General features: G+C 33.2%; 1 protein-coding gene across 37 annotated transcripts in view; it reads right to left on the bottom strand.

The window, feature by feature from the left end:
* The window catches only part of LOC130899969 (disks large 1 tumor suppressor protein), a 1,257,949-nt gene that overhangs the window by 282,110 nt on the left and 953,322 nt on the right, over positions 1-22,517 (bottom strand). The window contains exons 1-2 of one of the 37 annotated variants that reach the window (XM_057810232.1): positions 18,066-18,370; positions 9,137-9,350 (exon numbers count right to left, since the gene is read on the bottom strand). The exons of 35 other annotated variants lie outside the window; for them this stretch is intronic. In XM_057810232.1, coding sequence (XP_057666215.1) covers positions 9,137-9,220 — 84 coding nt within the window. In that variant the 5' untranslated portion in view covers positions 9,221-9,350; positions 18,066-18,370. Of the gene's footprint in view, positions 1-9,136; positions 9,351-18,065; positions 18,371-22,517 lie in introns of those variants that run through there. One more of the 37 variants, XM_057810231.1, reaches the window with a different exon arrangement.

Here is a 22,517-nt window from a genome sequence, read left to right as displayed (position 1 = left end):
GACAACCTATAAGGGCTGAGACAGGAAAAGACTCTTCTGGGAAACTATAACCAGATTAGATCTGCAGAATGTATCCGCTTAAGTAAGAACAATCTACGAATACTAACAGGAGTTCTATCGGGGCACTGTCGCCTCAACAAACACCTGAAGATGTTAGACCTATTAGATAATGCGGTGTGCAGATTTTCAGCATAGAGGACGAACTTTCTATCCACATTCTCTCGAATTTTGAAACACTAAAGGACTCCAAAGCACTGCACCTGGGAGCGCATGAAATACAAGACGAAGATCTCTGTCAATTAAAGCCATTCCACATTCTAGACTTTTGTAAAGGAGTGAGATTAATGGATCAGCTGTAAGCACTGGGTTCTTCAGTATAAAATATATAACTTCCAGCTTTTTGTGACAGCTACGTAATCATTTCTGACCTCATATTGATGTCTTTTGTTGAATAAATTCATTAAGACGACTATATTACTATTACATTCAACTACTGTACGTTAATTACATCGTAAACGTGCCACACACTTGTTCTAACAATCTCGACAGTTTTTTTTATGTGTGTACAGAATTAACTTCTATGTCTCTGCGTCAAAATTTCACATCATTAATTGGACAGTTCTAGGGGTGTGGGAATAAAATATCCGTACAAACTTTTCGTTTTAATTAAATTATTTGCACTTTACTCTATGAAACAATGGTTACTACACTTGTATTACTAATTTTTGTTTTTAAATGTTGCGTTAAATTATGAAATAATTAATCTAGGGTGTGCTTTGAAGTCTCTTTTTTAATTCTAAATGTGTAGTTGCTTCAGAATATAAGTTTCTTTTAAAATTTCGCCAAAAACGTTCGATAGGAGTATTTGAATCTGCAAAAAACAACGTCTTTTGCATAATGAGCAATTGCCTTATAGGGTCAAAACACAAAATTTCCATCAGGATGCTTTTTCTTCATAAACTGCATCAATCTAGATCTAATACTCTTTTTCATATATTTTTGCGGTTTTACCACGAGATACTTTCTCGCCAACGATACCAACACTTTTGAGTTGAACTTTTTATGTCTTTTGGAATAAATACACTGAATTTGTTTCGTCGTCTTACTGACAATAACAAGTCTTATCATTCCACTTTTCACTCCGTCAAAAATAACTAGTCGTCGATAATACTTTCCAAACCTTTAGCGAGCGAAAACTCATTGTCACTAAAGCTTCTAAGTTTTGATTTTTGCTCCATTTGTGGCTTCTCAGAAACTTTGGGTGCCGATTCTCTTGATTTTTGAACTTTATTCTATTCCTAGAATGTTGCTTACGTATTTTCTGTTTTTTTTTTTTTTAATTTCCTGTCCAGTTTTTGCAAACTGACACCCAGTTTACTGTGATGCGCTTCGATCGAAGAATCTCTGTTATTTTATTGCTTTTCTGTCTGATCCTTACTTTCTTTCAATCGAAAAACCTATTTCAACACGCCATCAGATATCGTAAATTATTTGTCTGGCTTTTCCTTTTCTGACAAATTGATTAACCGTAAACGATTTCTTCAGATCTTAAGTTTGTATATAACAAAATGCATCAGCTTCATATTCACATTTTCGCGATTTTTAATTTTCTCTAGACTTGTACAAAACACCTTATCATTACCAATTTTTTATTGGCTAATTTTGGTCCCGAATTATTTGTGAAAGAGAAGCAATTTCGTTTTTCCTTGATGTTTGGTCACAAATTAAATTTCTGAACCCAGCTGTAATATTTGACATTTGTCGATCGATACCTCAGACAAAGGAACTTTCTTTACTTCGGTGATCCTTGCGATAATGCGCGATATCTTTTCTCACTTTGATTAATTACAATTTACGATTCCTAGGAGAAGACGACCAGGCCCAGATCGTTGCAATCAAACAAATGTGCGGAGAGCTACCTCACGTACTAACCGCACTGATGAACAGAGAGAGACAGATCAAGAATTAGTTGTATTGCTATTTCAGAATTGCGAACAATCATAAAGGGAAAATACAAAGGAGAGGATGTTTTGATCCCGCGTATACGATGACACCAACGGATTTAACGTTCGATTTTAAACGTTTACAATTTCCGGTACGTCTGGCCATAGCGATGACCATAAATAAATCGCAAGGCCAGTCGTTGGAAGTTTACTGAATCAACTTGGAGTTTCCCTGTTTCGCGCATTGGCAATTAAACGTTGCGTGTTTTCGCATGGGAAAACCATCATCTTTGTTTATTTAAGCATCACAAGACAAAACAAAAAAATAGTGTTTTAGAAAGCTTTAAATTGATTAACAGACTGTATCATAACTGTGTGTGTCTGTCAATATAAAATTGAAACCTTAAAAATAGCCAGAACCTAAACGTAAAGAAGATGAAAATAATTTGTGATGTAATGCGATGAATATATTTATAAAGAAAACGAAAGCAATTTTTTTATTTAGTTGAAAATATACGATACGGTTATGACCCTTTTTTTGCTCTAAAGAAAAGAGCTTAAATTTGAAATTTACATCACGTATTTTTCTTTGTGTCGACTTAAACAGATGAAAATTGATTAGAATTGACCTCCTGACTCAATTTATTGTTCCATTTGATTGAGGGTGCTGCTTTCACTTAGTATTCAAGGAACAAAGGTATAGAATTAAGGTTAGTGGATGAAAGGATTTAATTTTAAGGGATACATATTCTTGTGAATAATTTTTTTCGCTGCTTTCACTTAGTATTCAACGAAGAAAGGTATAAAATTTAAGTTAGTGGATGAGAGGACTTAATTTTGAACGATACATATTCTTGTGAATATTTTTTTATCTCTAAAAATCAAAAATAAATTCAAATTATTAAGAGTTATATTAGTATTAAGAAAATTGAGGATATAAAGTTTGTCAAAACTGTTCAAGTATTTTTTTATGATTGAATGATTTACCATTTTCATCTATATGAATTATTCATCTATTTTCTAAGTACTAAGATGTCTGACTTATGTAAACAGCTTACACTTAGCTACTACGCGAGATGGTACCTGAATTTTCCACTGTTTAATTTGATAAAAGTTATTCAAAAGTTTACTCGAATTTGATTTTATTTCCATTAATCACATAAATAAAAGCTGCAAATAAGAAGAACACGAATGGATTAGGAAAAAGTTGAATCATTTCCGTTTTTTTTTTGATTTTACACAATGCACAAGATTTGATTAAAAAATTTTCATATTTTTTTCTTTCTAATTTGACTTTCTTTACGTACATTTATAGTCTAGGAACAATTTTGAAATTTTGCACGCTATTCTTGACCATTTTTATTGCTTCCATCCGACAAGTATTTTCTGGCCTATAAGAATAACTTACATAAGAACCAAGTGGATATGGACTATCATCGTTCATTGCTCCATCAGCTTCTTTCGTTCCCTTGTAATTTTGCGGAATTACTTGACCTGACTGCCCTGTATATTCATCTACTCCAGCGAGAGACGCATCAAACCGCGCCTGTACAGATTAGCAATAATGCTTATATCTTTATTGACCTATAGGTCACTTTTTCAGAATTTCTAGCATCTTATCATATTTCACCATGCATCCGAGTGCCCAGTAAATAATAATAGTTTTTCCAAATTTAATTAGTTTTAACATGTTTCCAATGATTTAGAAAATAAATTTGAGGAAACTCGAATACCAATAAAGATAAACTTCCACGTGCGCGAAGGAAGATGCGATTTTCAACTTCCTAACCACATGTTTAATAGGCCCACATATTCACTCTATTATTACTTCTACGTGCATCAAATTTAACTGTATAATGTGCGTCAATGTTAATTTTGTAGTTTACGGGAATTCTCTATGATAATCCTTGGCGTCGTAGAATGGGAAGTTTCAGGAAAATTATTTTGGATATTAATTTGATTTGTTGTCATTCCGCGCAAAATTTGGTCATAAATGATTGAATCTTCTACTTACGAGGGCTGTAACGTTAGTTTTTCTTAAATAAAATCCTTCATTTCCCTCAATATACAGAGTGAGTTTTATAAATGGAACGCCTCAATTATCTCGGAAACGGCTTGTACGATTTTTCTAAAGATTTGTGTACAAGGGTTATTTTAAATGGATCACCCTATATATTATTCGCTTTACGAAATCCTTAAGAAACCTTAATATTTTTCATCTAATGTTCCCTATACTTAAATGCATTATTTCGGAGTTTAGCTACATTTGCGTTATCTCCGCCGAAGTTAAAATAATAAATTTTGGTGGCTATGAACGCTACAATAACAAATTTAATGTTTCAATAAATTTTTATTGTTGAAGTTTATTGGAAGTCACAATGGATCGTTTATCTGAATAAGAACGAATTGATATTTTGATATTAGGATATGGCATAGAAGTCAACAAGAAACGTCTAATAATAATTTATATCCTAACCGAAATCCCATAACAAGATCTACTGTCAGTAAATTAGGAAAAAAGTTTAACGAAACCAAATAAGGACGCCCTGTTAGAAGTCGATCCACACTTAAGTACTAGACAAATATCCAGGGAACTTGATATTTCGCAAACATCCGTAATGGAAATTTTACGTAATGATAATTTACATCCAGACAAAGTAACGTTGGTTTAAGAGTTGTCAGATGACGATTTTGATAGACGCGAAGAATTTACAGACGATCCAATTTTTTAATGTTATGTTTTGCCACTTTTTGTATTAATGGAAACTTAAATTCGCATAATTCTAGATGCTGGTCACGTAACAATCCTCGTAAGATGCCACACCCATCCCAATATCCCTTTTCATTGAGGGTAACTTAAATGGTCCGGAGTATTTATATTTATTGGAAATTAGTATTATGCCTAAGTTGGCTCGCATATTTCCAAATCCAAGTAAGTATGTAAATGTAATGTAAATAATGTATTTCCCAGAAGTTGGATTGGGAGACATGATTTTATCGAATGGCTCCCGCGATCACCCGACATGAATCCTTTAGACTATTTCCTGTGGGGTCAATTAAAAAACATCGTTTATAAAACAAAAACTACCAATATTCAGGAATTACGGATCACCACAGAGATAAGAAGAATTTAGCGGTCAGGGATGTTGCAAAATGTATTGCAAAGTTTCTAAAATTCGCACAAATGTGGATCTACTTCTAACATGACACAAGCATTTAAAGATTTGTCTTCAGTTGTTGTAGGTTTCCTGCACCATGATTTGGATAAATATTTTAGTATTTATCAAGAATTTCGAAAAGCGAAAAATATATAGGGTGGTCCGTTTGAAATAACAAAGTTCATTCGTTTTCCGGAAAAAAGAAAGATCTGACAACAATGTACCAACATAATATCGGCCGTATCATAAAACCCTCGCGCACAAAAATTTATCAAAACTGTTTCAGAGATAATTGAATTAATTCATACATAAAACTCACCCTATAATTTATGTATTAGTAATGTTTACTTTCTCGCACACCCTGTAAACGCCATCTTCTATAATATTTCCTGAAATTCTTAAAAATCTCACTATTATTTCGTAATAAATGTTATAAGGTCTTGTTTAGTGTCATTTTCGATTTTTTTATAAACAAATTCACCGTTGTCATCAGAAAGGCAAACTTTTCCGTACCTTAACAACCCAATAATTTCATAAACGAAGCTCCTGATGAGAAATATCTGTCGACAAAGATAGATCTCTCCCAGTAATAATTAAATTCAAACCTGTTTTGTAAATCTTCTCCTTCTTCGAGTGCCATCTCCATTTAATGAAGGTTGGCGACAATTTCGGCATACTTATACCGGTCCTGAGTGGTGTGGTCTTGTCTCAAATCAGTCTTCTTAACTTTTTCACCTAGAATTGTTTCGTGTTCTCTATTTTTACTGCCCCGAGGAGGTATCCAGCAATGTCTTTCAGGAATCAACAATTGGTGAATTAACTAAGTCTGTTTTCATGGTTTAAGGTGATATTCAATCTTTTAATTTCAATTGGAAACCTACGGCGTCGGCTGGTTTCTTCTCCCATTTTGTAGATTATAAGAAGCTTTCATGCAATTTTTCTGTAACTGGTTTTTGTAATGGGGTTGTTATAAAATCATAGGGTAACTTTTAAAAACAATAATTTCATGGGATAGTCAGTATTTTTGCATGTTTTCACACTTGTAAATTATACTACTAACTGATTATTCTTTTATCAATATCCTTTTACAGTATGATCTCTATTGTCCTGTAGCTGAACCGACAGAGGGTTACAGGTCCTACAAAGAATCTGGTCGCCTCTACTTTGGCACGTCTACCTAAGACTTATCTATTTACAGAAGAATGTAATAAGTGGTTGGGAAGTAGAGGTGGTTGAGATATTGCAGATTTCTAGCCAAATATCAGGTGGGACTGTTTCCTGTGGCCTCCTCAAATTTTACTTTCCTCTCCTTTGATAAGAGAATGATGATAATAACAATTAATAAGTTAAAATTACAGTTTAACGTAAATTTTAGCTTATTTCTTTTATATAGCAGAAAATAACTTTAAGGTGTGTATATACAATTTTTTTTAATAATATGGTAGCTGTGATTAATACTAAATGAATGAACAAGGGAAAGTAAAACCACTCCTCTGTGGTTGGTAGGCCCACCAAAAGCGCTCATTTACATGAAAAGAGATTATGAGAGGAGTGGGATTATGTAGGGTAAAAAAGGGTGTTCTACCTTTGTAGTGTATTTAAGGTTATAGGAACAGGACGAGTATGGGCAAATATAGTGTCAAGTAAAGGATCAACTGTTGAATAAAACCAAAAAGGGAACAAAGGGATTAAGTACAGTGAAAAAGTAATTTTCTGCCTGTATAATATATGAAATTGTAGAAACCGTATAAGCAGCCATGAAGTATTAACTGGATTTCGAGTTTATAGGGATTGCAAATATTTGCATTTCTATTAGTGTCTATATAATTAATCAAGAAGGGTTAGAATGGAAAGAATCTGGATAAATGGAAAATTTTTTATGATTTTATTTTCACCCAGCATATTATATGAATATTATAAGGGTGTTGGGACACTTGTAGAGAGTTGGGGGTGTTATTAAATGTTTCTCGTAATATGGCAGTTGTCAAATGTCCCAAGTATAAACATTACTGTTAGAAAATTAGTTTCAAGTATGGAAAATCTGGAAGAAAAGAAATCGTTTACGGTTAATCAGATTGTAAGAATAAGATTAGCAAGAACAAACAATTTACGACATGTGTCGGCGTGTGGAGGCAGGTATTTCGATGTCTGACTGATGTCGCTCGGATTGTTCATGTAGACTTTATGTTTGAGGTGTCTCCACAAAAAAAATCAAGAGGCGTCAAGCTAGGAATACGTGGGAGCCAAGGGATATCACCACTTTTGGAAATTAGTCTTGCAGGAAACATCTGTCTCACAGCCACCATAGAGTAATTTGATGTGTGACAGGTCGCTCAGTCTTGTTGGAACCAAGTTCTCGTATTCGCTATTCTTGATCTCGCAAGTTCTGGAACTAAATATCGCAACATAGCTGTCGGTGTTAACGGTGATGTTTCATCCTCATGAATATTCAAAGAAGAAAGGGCAAATAATACCTTTGCTTTGAGATTGCTGCCCATACTGTTACTTTCGGACTATGTAGTGGTTTTTGATGTTTAATTTTTGGATTTTTTTAGGTCCAATAACGACAATTTTGTCGGTTTACGAACCTATTTAAATGAAAATGAGGCTCATATGAAAAAAGGATGTTGTCAAAAGTGGAAAGTCGACTAAGCATTTCTTCAGCAAATTCCAACCTTGCTCCAAAGTCGGTATCTTTTAATTCCTGTGTTAACTGGAGCTTATTAGGATGCAGTTTAAGATCCAACTTTAAAATTCACTGTAAACTTCGTCGCCACAAGTTTAAACCTGCCGATTACACCATGCGATATGCACGTTCTATTGCGCCGCCCTGTATTTATATGCATTTTCCAATTTACTAACTTCTCTTCCAATTCTTTTTCATTTTCACTAATAATGTATCATCTACAAATGTGTGGTACTGTGCTTTAAGGTTAGCAAATTGTAAGTTAAGAATATACAAAAATTAAAACAGCGATCCAAGGACTGAACCTTGTGGTACTCCGTAATTATTATGTAACTTTGTGCTACGCAATTTAACATATTGGCTACTTCCCTTTAAATATGATTCGACAATGCAAAAAAATGTATCTCTATCTATATAAATATAAAATACATTCAAGAAACACGATGTTCGATAGTACGCAGTTCAATTAGAAATGTTTGATTTCGTTTTAATACATGATAATTTTCTTCAGAATGTTTCTTTATGGCGAACGGTTTTCTTGGCACGTCCAACGATCTAAAAATCTACATATCTCCTGAACTATAAATTTTATTGAATTAAATATGTTTAATTAATTATTTAGAAAATTTACTTAAATATAAGTTCCGATTTCGCAAGTTTAAAAGCCTATAACGAATGAGAATTTTTTTTTATGTCGCAGCATTATTTTCACGTCATCTAGTCTCTCCCGAATTTTTTGCCCAAGTCCCGGAATACTCTGTATAAACTAGGCACAATCTGAATGCTTACAGATTATGTAACTATAACCTTTTTCAGTTGGCTTTATTATATAAAAGACGTGACTAACTGGTGTGTTAAAAAGTGGTCTATTATAATTTTTTTTTGTTGAATCTGATTTCATTATTCAATATTCGAAGGCGATATAACTATATTAGAGATTATTAGGTACAATTTTTTTAGTATAATTTGTCTTTAGCGCCTCATTCTCGAGGATAACGTCTTAATCGACGTAAAATTTATATCCAGCGAGTTTTCTCTTGATGTCTGAGAAAAGACAAAAGACGCTGAAAACCAGATACGTAGAAAATTGTGGCTGAAGCAATTAGGGAGCCCAAATCAATTTAGCTATCGTTTTCATTGATAAGTGACACGGTTCTTTAGCTTGTCTACAAACGCTCCAATAACGCTATGTCCAACCGATTTTTACGTTTTGGGGTCGGTTAATCGACTATTCACACCCCAATTTTTTGCATCAAGTCTCGGAACACGCTTTATAACTAACATCCAGTGCTTTAAAATGCAATTGGATATTAGTAAGTAAGCCTAAAATAGTATGTGAAATTACTTACCACGTCCAGATTAAAAAGAGACGAGACCTTTTTCATAAATCCATCTTTTTCTTGTTTACTTTTCTTTCTTCCGCGCGTAGTCATTTTCACTAAACGTTTTAAACAAACAAACGGATATTACACCGAGATTAAAACACTTACGTCACAATTCATAATAAAATATCGATAAATTACACTACACGAACCGGAACACTACCAGATTTTTTTTAAAACTCTGTAAATAAAAAAAAAATAAATCCAGGCGTTTGTATAAAACACGAGGTAACCTCGATAGTAAAGCTAACAAATGGGAAAAAATATTTATGTTTTTGTCAACGATAGCAAAAAGTTTTGGCTACATATATAATTCTCGGAATAAAGATAAAAAAAGATTTCGGAAAAATTAGGAGAAAACTGGATGTGGTTATCAAATAAAACTAACAGTTTGCGAGATAGTTTGATTTATACATTTGCAATTAACAAACATAGATTAATTTCTATGTCATGGGGAAAATTTAATGTTCTAACATCAATATACGAGGGCCGATCACTCCGTGCAGACGTTACGCCGGCATGCGCTGTAGGCGACTGCAAAGCTCTCGCACTACACACTCCGCCATTGTTGACACGATGGTGCTAAATTTGGTGAATAATGTCTCTAAACCGCAATCATTCTCGACTCGAAATTTACTAAAAAGTTTCGATTCCTAGAAATAGCCATCCGCCTACCGCCTCAAAAGCGAGTACGTCGATAAAAAAAATTACTTAAAGTAAATTGAGAAATCTAAAAAAATTATGATATACTCTATACACTTTATAGCATTTACGCCCGTTGGAATTAAGGCAATTAAGTCTCAAACTTTATTCCCACTCCTCGCTATCTCTGATGCGCAATCATTCTCGACTAGTCGAGATATGAATCCGTGGGTCCTGATTAATTCGCTAGTTATCTTATAAATTAATTATCCCAAAATTTTATTATTATGATTTTCTAAAGAGGAAATTTACTAAAAAAATTCCTAGATTCCTAGAAATAGCCATCCGCCTACCGTTTCAAAAGCAAGTACGTCGATTAAAAAAATTTCTTATAAGTAGGAAGTAAATTGAAAAATATAAAAAATTTATTATATAATCTATACACTAGACTATTTATTCCCATTGACATTTCATTCAAGTCAATTATATCTCGAACTTTATAGCCACCCATCGCTGTAGTCTATTTCAGAAAGGCATAGAGTAATAAAATGGGGAATTCCGTCCAGTTCGGCTCAATGTCGGTATCGGTCTTGAAATAGTATTGTTTGTAATATTAAAATTTCAAGTAAATGCGTAAGAGAATTAGGAAAAGTATGTTTTCTGGCCTGAAGTGTCAATATCGAAATATTGTGTAGGGATTACTTAGGTAGTAGATGATACAGTTACGTTTTTTGTTCAACAGGTACCGTTTAACCTTCTATTAGTTTTATTCTGTTAAAATAAAATTCTTTCCTTTTTACGAAAATCCTACCGACACACATATTTTCAGTATTTATGAATGGATAACAATAGGCTAAACCCATATATCGACTACCTGCACTTGATAAATAGAAAGAATTTTACAATGAAATCAATGCCAAACTATAAAAATGGCTTTAATATTCGTTAGGACACTCTGTGGCCCCTTTGCATACCTAATGAGGTTTTATTACTCTATAAATTTCTGACTAGTAAACGCTACTTACATCTCTTCTGTTATAAATAATTATTTATCGTCTTTCAAATTACTTTTTACTATTTACTATATTATTTCAATACGCCATGTGCCCTTGCATTTAAAAATATTTAAAACCGCGAAAAACTTCCTCGACAAAACACTAATCCTTCCACCCCTGACGGACCGATACCTGACCCAGCAAATTCCAAGTAACCTTCTTAATGTCTTGATAGCATACAATTAAATGATTCCTCTCCGATATACCTGATACACTTTTTAGGTAAAACCAATATATATCGGTATCCTTCTGTTACGCTGAGATATCAGCGAAGTTACGCCGTTTCCAGAGATTCAGCCCGCGCGTTTGATCTTTCATTGTATATATTTTGTGTATATTGTTTTGTTAATGTACGAAGGGGTACCCAAAAATAAACGGAATTATTTTTTAAATGCTATATATTTACAAATATTTACAAAACAGCCTTATCCCCTCCAAGATACTCTCGATTAAAAGTAATACATTTGTCCCAGCGGTGCTTCCACTGTTCGAAGCACTGTTTGAACTCATCTTAAGAGATGGCTGCAAGCTCCTGTTCCGTTATGCTCTTGATGTCTTCAATGTTTTCAAATCGCCGTCCTTTCATGCCTCTTTTCATTCGTGCAAATTATTAATAAGTCGCACGGAGCCAGATCAGGCGAGTAAGGTGAATGGGGCAGCGGAACCATGTTATTTTTAACCAAAAACTGGCTAACAGTGATGGCTGAGTGCGCAAGTGCGTTGTCAACGTGGAAGAACCATCCACGTGTTTTCTGAACCGAACTCCAAGATATTCCACTGATTTCAGACAGTTGATCAATTGTCTATCGGCGGTCTGTGCGCACAAGCTCTCGAATTCTTTCAACATTTTCATCGATTCGGTCAATTGATGGACGTCCAGAGCGAGATTTGTCATCAATCGACATGTCGCCATTTTTAAATCGAAAAAACCACTCATACACTTGAGTTTTCCCCATAGCATCATCTTTGTAAGCAGTTTTCAACATTAATACAGTTTCAGCAGCGTTTTTACCCAAAGGGAAAACAAAATTTCACAGCGGCACGTTTATTCACTTTGTCATCATAAAAAAAGTGAAACAGCACTAGCAGAAACGGTCACTAGTGACGAACAGTACGTGGCAGGTGAACGGCCCGCGCAGCACTGAACTGGCGGCGAGTTGCGATAGACAGGCCCTAGGGGCAGAAATCGGTACTACAAAAGCTCCACCCATGGCGATGCTATTCCTATTACTTTTGGGTGTCCCCTCGTATATATATATAGTGAGTTAAGTTATCGAATTTTGTTTATTGTATTACCTCTTCACTCTTCTCGACACTAAGAGTAACGTATTGTTATTGTTTTTCAGCTTAAATAAAATATTTTTGGTAATTTCCACTCATTATTAGATTAAAAAAATAAATATAAATACTCGTAAATCTAGATCTTAATCACACTAATAGTGGATAAGTACTTCATTCAGATTAATAATTAAGTGTAAATTAAGGAAATTAACTAGAAATACAATGATTTAATATCGGTTTATTTATATACACAAAATTTATTAATTATCTAAATCAATATCAAATCCAATTATTTTAGAGTTATCCGGAAATTTTGAGCTTGGCATTGAAACGATTGTCAAGTGCACTTTACCTAACTAGAGAATAACAAACAAAACTGTTTTAGACTTTCTACAATAAAATGAGGATTCAAATTACCATTTGAAAGGCAAAACCCTTTTAGCATACATTTAAGGACGTTCCCGAGAATGATTCGTACTCAACGTATTACACTCGTATCTTAATATAAAAAAGAAACTACTTAGATATACATAATTGAAAATGGTTGAGATTCAAAGAGTTTATCAAACTCTCCTACAATTTACCATAGACTCAAGAGAATGGCATAATTCGATTTAGTGTAAAGTAAGATAATATACAGTGTGTCTACTTAAGTTGGAACCATATGGAAAAACTTTTTTATTAGCGGTTTTATGAAAAAAAGTTATTCTTGATAAAAAGTTCTGCATGGTCCAAAAGTTAAAATGCAGCCATCAGATATCAATTTTTTGGAGTAGTATACGAGGTTTGTCAACTAATTTGAATTTTGTGCAAGAGTAAAGTATCTTTATTTATTTTTCGCAATTCAATTCGCAAAAATTTTTTGAATTAAAAGTATGTATAATAATTATTTATTGTAGAAATTTAATAATCCATACAAAAGATATTTATTAAACAGAAACAAACATAACAAAATTTTAATTCAACATCCTACAGCTTAGACATATCCACCTTTTCTTTGTAAACATTCAATTGTTCTTTTGTCAAACTTTTGTATTACTTTCCGTAGCTTCTTTGTAGTAATTTTTTGGCATTCTTCATAAATAATCCTCTTCAAATGGTCTACATCATCAAATGGTCCTCGCTAATAAACCTGCTGTTTTAAGAAACCCCATAAAAAAAGTCAAGAAGAGTCAAATCAGCAGACCTAGGAGGCCAGAAATATCTGAATACCGGTGAATCACCTTCCCATTGAATATATCTTCAAGGAGTACTCTAACGTTTAATGTACTATGAATGGAAGCACCGTTTTGTTGAAACCAAATTGTCATACGTTCTTACAACGGAAGGGCGTGCAAAGAATCACTGACTTGATTTTCTAATAATTAGTAGTTAGTAAGTATTGTGCGGCATTTAAGGAATGTCGTAATAAAAAGGTCCAACTAATTTATTTTTGTACACACCACACCATACTTTCATTTTAAAAGAATATTGGTTCCGAGTTTTTATTACAAAGTTTGGATAACTGTTATACCATCAGTGATGATTTTGTGATGAGACGGTTCCGTTTGACGAAAATGTTGCCTCATCAGAAAATCTTGTAAAAAACGGGTATTCATCTAACTTTCCTTGGATCAGAACGCAGAATTCAAATATAATATCGTAATCGATATTTATTACTTTTAAAAATATTTGCCACTGTATCTTTACTTACTGAAGTAGTTTGGGTTGCAGAGCCCTTTTTTAATGACATTTTTGGGTCTTCTACGACAGAAAGCGTCACTTCAAATTCAGTGTCTTCATTCGCAACCCGTTTTCGGCGTTTATTTTTAAATTTATTTTCTATACTTGCACTAGCCTTAAATTTATTTAAAAATTTTCTAACTGTTGAATGCCTAATGTTTCTATTATTAAAAATATTTGCGGCCACTCTATGTGTTTTGTAATTATCTCCAACAATTAACTCAAGTTCTATTTTTTCTTCACGATTTAGTAAATTTGCCATTTTTATTGTAATGTTATAAACAACAACTCACTCTAACATTCACTGTCACCACATACTTCATGCATCCTAGATTGCGTTACATGTTATCCCGCCAGAATAAATAATAAGGAATTATTATTAAATAATCACAAAACCTGAATTTCCATAATAAATTACTGTAATTGCATATTTGAATATAATTTTAATTCAAATTTTTTGACAACCCTCGTATACTGCTTTAAAAAATTGATATCTGATGGTTGCATTTTAACTTTTGGACCGTGCAGAACTTTTTATCAAGAATAACTTTTTTTCATAAAACCACTAATAAAAAAGTTTTTCATATGGACAGTGGACACACTGTATATATTATAATTACTATTTCAAGTCAAATTGTTATAACATATTTTTATATTATCTAATACAAAGTTCTGATGCTTTTTCGATCAAATTGTAAAGTTTTCTAATGGCAATAAAGCCCATCTCTGTCTAATTGCCATAAAGTTTGAGCAAGTAATAGTTGTATTTCAATTAGATTATATCTAGTACACTATAAGTACTAGCAACGTTGTATGTAATAGCAGTTATTCACATGTTCTAGAGACATATATTAAAGGACGAATCGAAATAGAATGTCCCAAGAGATAACTAAAGACTATATATCATGCAGGACCTTTTTCTAATATATTTCTAATACTCCTTTTGAAATCTCATTATTTTCTTTATACCAGTATTTCCGTTTCAGGATAAAGAAATAAGTGAAACGTTTTCGACTAGGAAATTTTATCAGTGGAACTTTAAATAGAATTATTGTCGATTATCTCTAGATAAGTGATTACGGAATTGTAAACTCGATTAATCGGAAACAACACATAACACCCTTGATAAAATTAATCCTTACGTGAATAAGTATTTAACAGAAAACTGATCGATAATACAGTAATAACGGATTATCACGAAACGAAACCCACAAGGAGGAGAATGTATCCAAAATTTGGAGCAAAGTTGATAAAAGGCAAAGGCGTTAAACATTATTTTTATAGAAATACGTGATTCACTAAAAATGTCGATTTTCTGAACAGAAACACTGACTTAACCCCTGTTTTGGGACTTGATGCAAAAAATTCATGAGTAGATAACGGGAAAATAAAATTATGGCATAGGAAAAAAATTCTTATACGACCCCTGGTTTCTGAGTTATAAGACTTCAAATTTGAGAAATCAAACCTTATATTTTTGAAGTATATCTTTTAAATTATACATTCGAAGATTATGGATGATTACGTATGTTTTTGTTTTTGTAGTATGTTAGACGAAATAAATAATTCTAAACTACTATCTTAAAGCCTAGGGCGACTCATTCCCAATGGTTAACAATCCCTTACTTTTATAGGGACAACCTGTACAATCTAAAGATTGGTTGGGTTTCTGGTAACTCGTCAGAAGCCAGAAGGTTGTATACTGAGCGCTTTTCGGGCAGAATTATACACGGACTGTAGTAACTTTTGTTAGGGTTGATCGCACCTTACATAAATTAAGCAAACTAGTTTCCGTTATTTTTTATAAAAATATATATTATAGAAGGTGTCCTGCCAAAAAGAGATGACGAAGGTCAACAAACGAACTATACGAACACGAGCTTTAGAGCAAAATGCATTAGATGCAGTTGGTGCTGATCCCACAACTAGCATTCACAAAATGTCACTACAATTTAACGTATCAACGACAACTACTCATAGGATTCTCCAGGAGCAATTTTTTCACCCCTTTTACATACAGAAAGTGCATGCCATGGAAGTAGAGGATTATCCAGTAAGGTTGGCCTACGCTCGTTGGTTTCTAGATAAGCACGATACGTTCAATCAACATCGATTTTGTTAATGTGTGGGCAGGAATGGTGGGTAATGGTCAGCGACACTTAGAATCTCTCGAAAATATTTTCCCACCCATGTTATGTGATATTCCTCTGAAAATTCGCAGAGACATGTGGTTCATGCACGATGTAGCCCCTATCCACTTGCTAAATGATGTAAAAAATCATCTTTTCTAATAGATGGATTGGTCGGGAGGTTCATTTGCATGACCACCACGCTCCCCTAAATACAATGGATTCAATTTTTTGTGGATTTTTTGGGGATATCCTAAATACTTCAGGTGTATGCAACACCAATAAACAGGAACGAAATGATCGATAAAATTTATTTCCATTGCGACGCTATAAGGGAGAATCTTGGAATGCTCTTCCAAGTTCAAAGAAATATCTTTCATAGACTAGTGTGTAGAAGTACAAGGTGCCCACTTCGAACATTTATTATAGTTTTTTTTGTTTTTATTTGATAATTCGATGCTAATCAACAAAATTTTTCTACATTTCAATTTTTTCCTTATGGAAGTAACCGATATTCGACAGTATAAAGTTCAAATAGAAATTTTTTCTTGTGTTTCAATACCTGCTGTAGGTATTTTCAATAAATAATTGAAATTTATGATTATTTTCTTCAGAATGTCTCTTTATATCAAACGGTTTTCTTGGCATGACCAACGATATAAAAATCTACATATCTCCTTAACCATAAAATTTATCGAATTGAACAAAGGGTATCTTTTTGTTAAAAAATCGATTGAAAATTTCATTTTTGTAACCTTTAGATTGTAAAGGCTATCCCTGTAAAAGTTACAGATTATTAGCCATTGTGCTGAGCCGCCCCTGGCCTTCAAATAGTAGTTTTGAATTAGTTATTCCGTCAAACACATTACATGGATTCGAATGTACAATTTAGAAAATATACTTAAATACAAATTCTAATTTCGAAACTTTAAACGCCTATAACACAAAACCGAGGGGTCGTATGAGAAAATTTGGTGTCACGCTAACCAAATACCACAGGTGAAGAGGAAGGAGTATGAATAGCTAGTACAAGTAGAGCCCCACCATTCAATTGGACATCGTAACAGTCGAGAGTGTTGTTAAAAAGATGTTGAAATATCAATTATATCCCTATAAAATTAACTTTCATCGGAAACATTATGAGAGACTTTCACATTTTGTTCCAGAAAAATATTTTCTATTAAAATAGTTAATCAACGATATACGGTACAATGTAAATGTAAAACCAGTGGCATTTAAAACAATTCACAATTCACGAAAATATATATTTTGAAGCATATCTATAAAATTTTCACTAACCCTATTATAAGGATACGGCAGGCAACATGTGACATCCTGTATATATAAATTATCATGATAAATCTCTCTATATTTGTTCATATGAAATAATATATAGACTATGCTTTGTAATCTTCATCACAACTGATAAAAAAATGACCTAAATTTATGTAATCATAAACAAATACATTCGTCACACATAAATAGCCAATTACGAAAAGTTGTTATCACTATACAAATGCAGTATATCTGTCAAAATATTACTTCACTTTTAAGTTCACTCGGTACCAAAACAACGTTATGCTGCAATACTTGAATGGAACAACATATATTTAAAAATAGTTTTACTTATAACATTGCAAATGTTATTGAAAAACCACGTACATAATATATTATTAAACATTTTACACAGAATAATTTGTTAGCTTAAATATTATGGGCATTAACCTTTGACTTTACTTTTCGAGGTTACAACAAAATACCAGCGGCAATGGTACTGTTATGGACCGTTTTTTATGCATGGGATCCAATAGCTATACAAAATGTTTATAATAAGTTTATACTTCGAGTACGAAAGCACATTTAAATTTTGTTCAAAATGAAACTATTTTCTGGTTGTTAGTTATAAGAATTAATAGCTTCGAATAACTTTTAATATGTACATTGAAGATTCTTGTTTGGATTTTGAGGTTATGTTAGAGATTATCAGTTTATTTTTAATTTCTAAGAGTTGTATTGTATCTGATGCATAGAAACGGTACAACAAATAATGGTTTAGTTATAATTTACCTGTTGAGATACACAATTGTTTAATAAACTCCAAAAATAAACACATAAACACGAAAAAACAGGCACTAGTTTAAAAAATTGCACTTTAACTACATAATCCGACACTACACAATGATTTTGAACCGCCCGAACTTTCGTTGGCACAATATTTCATCTGTTTATGTAGTTCATCGCACGTAAAAAACAACATACCGGTTAAAAGGCGTCAAAATTTTGTTTTTAACCACTTGTAGCTTGCATCATAGATCTAGGCAACGCTGGCAAAATGTCTACATGGCGGCAATCGGAATACGTCACGAGGAGGTACCGCCAGAAGATAACAGAGCCGGATTGGATGCGATAGGTAGAATTATGTGTCTTGTTTTTACATGGAAAATATTTTTCTTGATACGTATGAACTACAAAGAGTTGTTAGCGAATTCAATCACTCAAATAAAAAATCATAACAGATCACATATACCCAGTATAACCAAAATAATATGTTAAGAAACATCAACATTAATAGTAAGTACGTAAATATGTATAGTTTATTAACATTATATTATTATTGAACCAATTCAAAATACAGTTACTGGTTAACCAATAACATATAATTTTATATAAAGCCATCAATAGCGTATTTGATAATGGTGGAAAATAAATTTATATTGATTTTTATTCTAAAAAATTCTCAGGTCAATAATTTTTCCCATTATTTCTTACAAACGATACAATTAAATAAAAGAAATTCATTAAATTTGAAATTTTTGTCATGTGATCAGAAACAGATAGTGCACCAACTAGCTGTGAATAACGTCACCAAATAGTGAATGTCCCATTTAATTCTCGTTGTTATATATATTTATTGTGAAGTTAAAAAAATAAATATAAGAATCCATAATTACATCAAAATAATCTTTACAAATAAACATTGAAGTTGAAGTCCCTGGTTCTCTTTCAGCAAGCCCTAACCACTTTGTTCGTTCCTCTATTCCTCTAGATACGTGAACAAATAGTTTTTCAGGAGACTTCAATGAAGTGTTAGCACACTGAGGCAATGTACACAATTCATTATAAGTTTTAAAATATATTTTATAACAAAAAAATTGATGATCACCAAACAATACCGTTAAGCTTACTTTGAGTTGACGTTATTGAATCGCCATATTGGTAATGAGCATTTCAATGGGAAGTTTAAAGCCCATGCGTCTCCTTGCGAATCCTCTTATAGTTCTCATATAAGGGGGCTGTTTTGTTAAACAACAAACAAAGAAATATAACTATACTAAATCATTTAAGTAAATTGAACAAATAAAATTTTTTAATTTCATATCTTGAACTATGAGGAATTGCTAAGATTCAAGCCTGTTATTAATATTGATTTACACTAATTCTACAAAACACTGCGTACAAATTTTATAGTTTCGGTGCGGTCCGACTCTGTGGTTTCTCATTTTACATTAGAATACCAAATAACCGAGTCCCTCCGAATATTCCCGAAGTGCTCCCTGTGATTTGATTGTGATAAATACCACTAAAGATTATTTTTAAAATACATTTACAATTCAATATTGAATTCTCGGAATATATATTAGTCATCGAAGGTTACTGATATTAATATTATTTCGCTGTAGTGTTGGTTATCTAACGATTGGAGTTAATTGAATTCAATAGAGAAGTGCACTTGTACAAAGGAACAAGTGGATGTAACGGTTGACGGTTGCAGCTGTTTGAAATTGAAACTTGAATTTATATACCTACCAGTGGAGGAGAGTGAAAATATACTTCCAGTAGTACATAAATTTGTTATTATATAATTTCCCGATTTTTAAACGTCTTAAATCATCATTTTCTTCTCAACAGTTTTTTATTAACTTTACAATAATTTTTTTGTGTAATGACCATAAAATTGAGAAACTTCGAAAGCAAATTTAAGGTCTAGTCACACATTATTGGTATTGGTAGTAGTTAAGCGAATTATAGACCACGTTCTGACTTTCAGTCAGGTAATTGGGTGTAGCAATATCGGACAGAAGAAGCATATTCAACAAGACAGACATTCAAGACAAGAAAGCAGCAAGAACATCAGAATTCTCATGAGAAATCATATATAGTAACAACACGAGCACAGACAACAAAACGATTATCTATTTGTTTAGCATCAACTCTGTTTTTTTCGTTTTTTTTGAATGCTTAACTCAACTAGGCATTAAGAAAAAAATATATTAAACAAATACTTTATTGAGATTTTACTTGAAGGCACTACAAATACAATAGCTATTTCACACAAAATGTAAACCTTATGTTTTGTTTTGACTTAGAAATATCTACTTCAACATTTCTTTTGCCAGATAGACCAATAGCGACAACCTTTCTTTGCTAATTGTGATTTAAGCCTACGTATAGATGAAAAAAAACTGTTAATAAGAACTTTTAAAGTGGAATAAATCGAGAAGTGTGGTAGACATTTTTTTTTAAATAAAAGGTCTTTCTTGGACACTCTTTATCTTTTGAAATTCTCACATCTTGTGAATTAACCACAGTTCACAAAAGGGTAAGTCCATGTATCTACAATATAATATTTAAACAAAATCTGGATAGGTTCACGTTGGTGGCACTCCGAATTTTGCTTAAGTGGTACATCTAGATTGTTTTCTTTAAGCCAGGAAACTAATAACCCGCCAAAGGTTTGAAACTTTGTTTACCTCGCTGGATAAAACCCTAGATATGACTCATAAACTAAATGACATCTACTTTATCGTGCTTTGGTTTGTAGCGAGTCTCATCAGCTATAATAGCGAACTTCTTTGGCAATGAGCAGCTTCATTTGTTCTCCAATAATAAATTGAAGCTCAATCTAGACATTCGGTGTAAATTGGTGTATCTTATAGCAATGGATTTCCTGCCTAAAAATACCAATGATTCGCACAAAGTTTCTAAATACTGTTTTTTCCATTATTTTCTCCAATTATAGTACCAATTTTATGTACTTCTTGTAAAGAGGCGAATCTAGTCATACTATTCTTATACTAATTACAACCTCCATGTTTTTTAAACACTTTTCTAACTTTCTTCTCATAAGTGTAGAACGTCTTCTGTATTTTTTCCGTCTAGTGAAAAAAAAAATACAATGCTTTTCTCAGTTGTTGACTATAATTCAATATAATTCAATACTAACTTTTCGTCCATCCTATTTCTTCTTCTTCTACTGCCTTGCACCTACAGTGCCTTGGCGATTATCTTATGGTCAGACTCTCTTTCCTTCGATCTTTTCTTGTATGATCAATTGGAGTATTGTAATGGGTTTTCCAATAGGCACTTGACAATTTTCACTAAACATCGAACTGTCACTGTCAGTTTATTCAGTAGACAGAACCTTTTCATCATCCAAATCAGTCAATTCCACGGCGTTCTCAAGAGTTGGGCATCGCCAAGACCACTTTATGGCGAATATTGCGTCAGGATCTTATACAAGATCAGGTCGATGGACGACCATTCGAAGCGACGTCCGTTTGGGCTATGGCAACGATGTGCCAGGATGATCAATTTCATCGCAAAATCATCTTCAGTGATGAAGCTCAATGGTTTTGTTAATAAACAAAATTGCGGTATTGGGCGGGTGAAAATCCACATGTGCTTAACAAAAAACCACATCATCCACAAAAGATAAATGTTTGGTGCGGTTTGCATGCCAGCGGCATCATAGGGACATATTTTTTCGTCGACAATAGTGGTCGCCACGTTACTGTGATTGGTGATCGTTATCGCGCCATGATTATCGATTATTTTTGGTCCGAATTGGAATATATGGACTTAGACAGCATGTGGTTTCAAAGGGACGGCGCCACAAGCCACACAGCACACGTTACAATCCATTTATTGAAGAACAAGTTATCTCAAGAAATGAAACAATCGATTGGTCACCTCGTTCGTGCGATTTAACACCTCCCGATTTGTTTCTTTGGGGCTACGTCAAGTCATGGGTCTATGCTAATAAGCCGACGACATTGGAAGAGCTCAAAGCCAACATTGAACGCGAAATAGCAGCCGTTTCATGGAAAATTTGGTCTAACGAATCAACCGCTGCAAACGTGCCCGCGGTGGTCATATGAGCAAGTTCCATCCATAAATGTTTTTAATGTACTTCAACCCGATAACAAAGTTTTTGAAATATCTCAAATGGTTTTCATTTTATTTTGAAAAAAAGTAGTCAAGTCCTTATTGGAAAACCCCTTATATATTTGTCCTCTAAGAACGTGACCCAAGTATCCAACCTTTCGTACCTTGATCAAGTTGAACAACTCTCTCAGTCCCCGCTTTTCTTATTACATCTTCGTTCCTCACTCTATCTGTCCATGGTATCTCAACATTCTTCGAATGGTCCACATTTCGAAGGCTTCTAGTTTATTGATGGGCGGTACCTTTAATGTCCAAGTTTCCATGCCGTACAGTAAAATTGACCACAAATAACAT

The sequence above is a fragment of the Diorhabda carinulata genome, chromosome 12 (genome assembly GCF_026250575.1).
Source record: "Diorhabda carinulata isolate Delta chromosome 12, icDioCari1.1, whole genome shotgun sequence".
Classification (NCBI taxonomy): domain Eukaryota; kingdom Metazoa; phylum Arthropoda; class Insecta; order Coleoptera; family Chrysomelidae; genus Diorhabda; species Diorhabda carinulata.
Note: the sequence above shows the minus strand (reverse complement) of the source record. Positions and strands in the feature narration are given on the sequence as shown.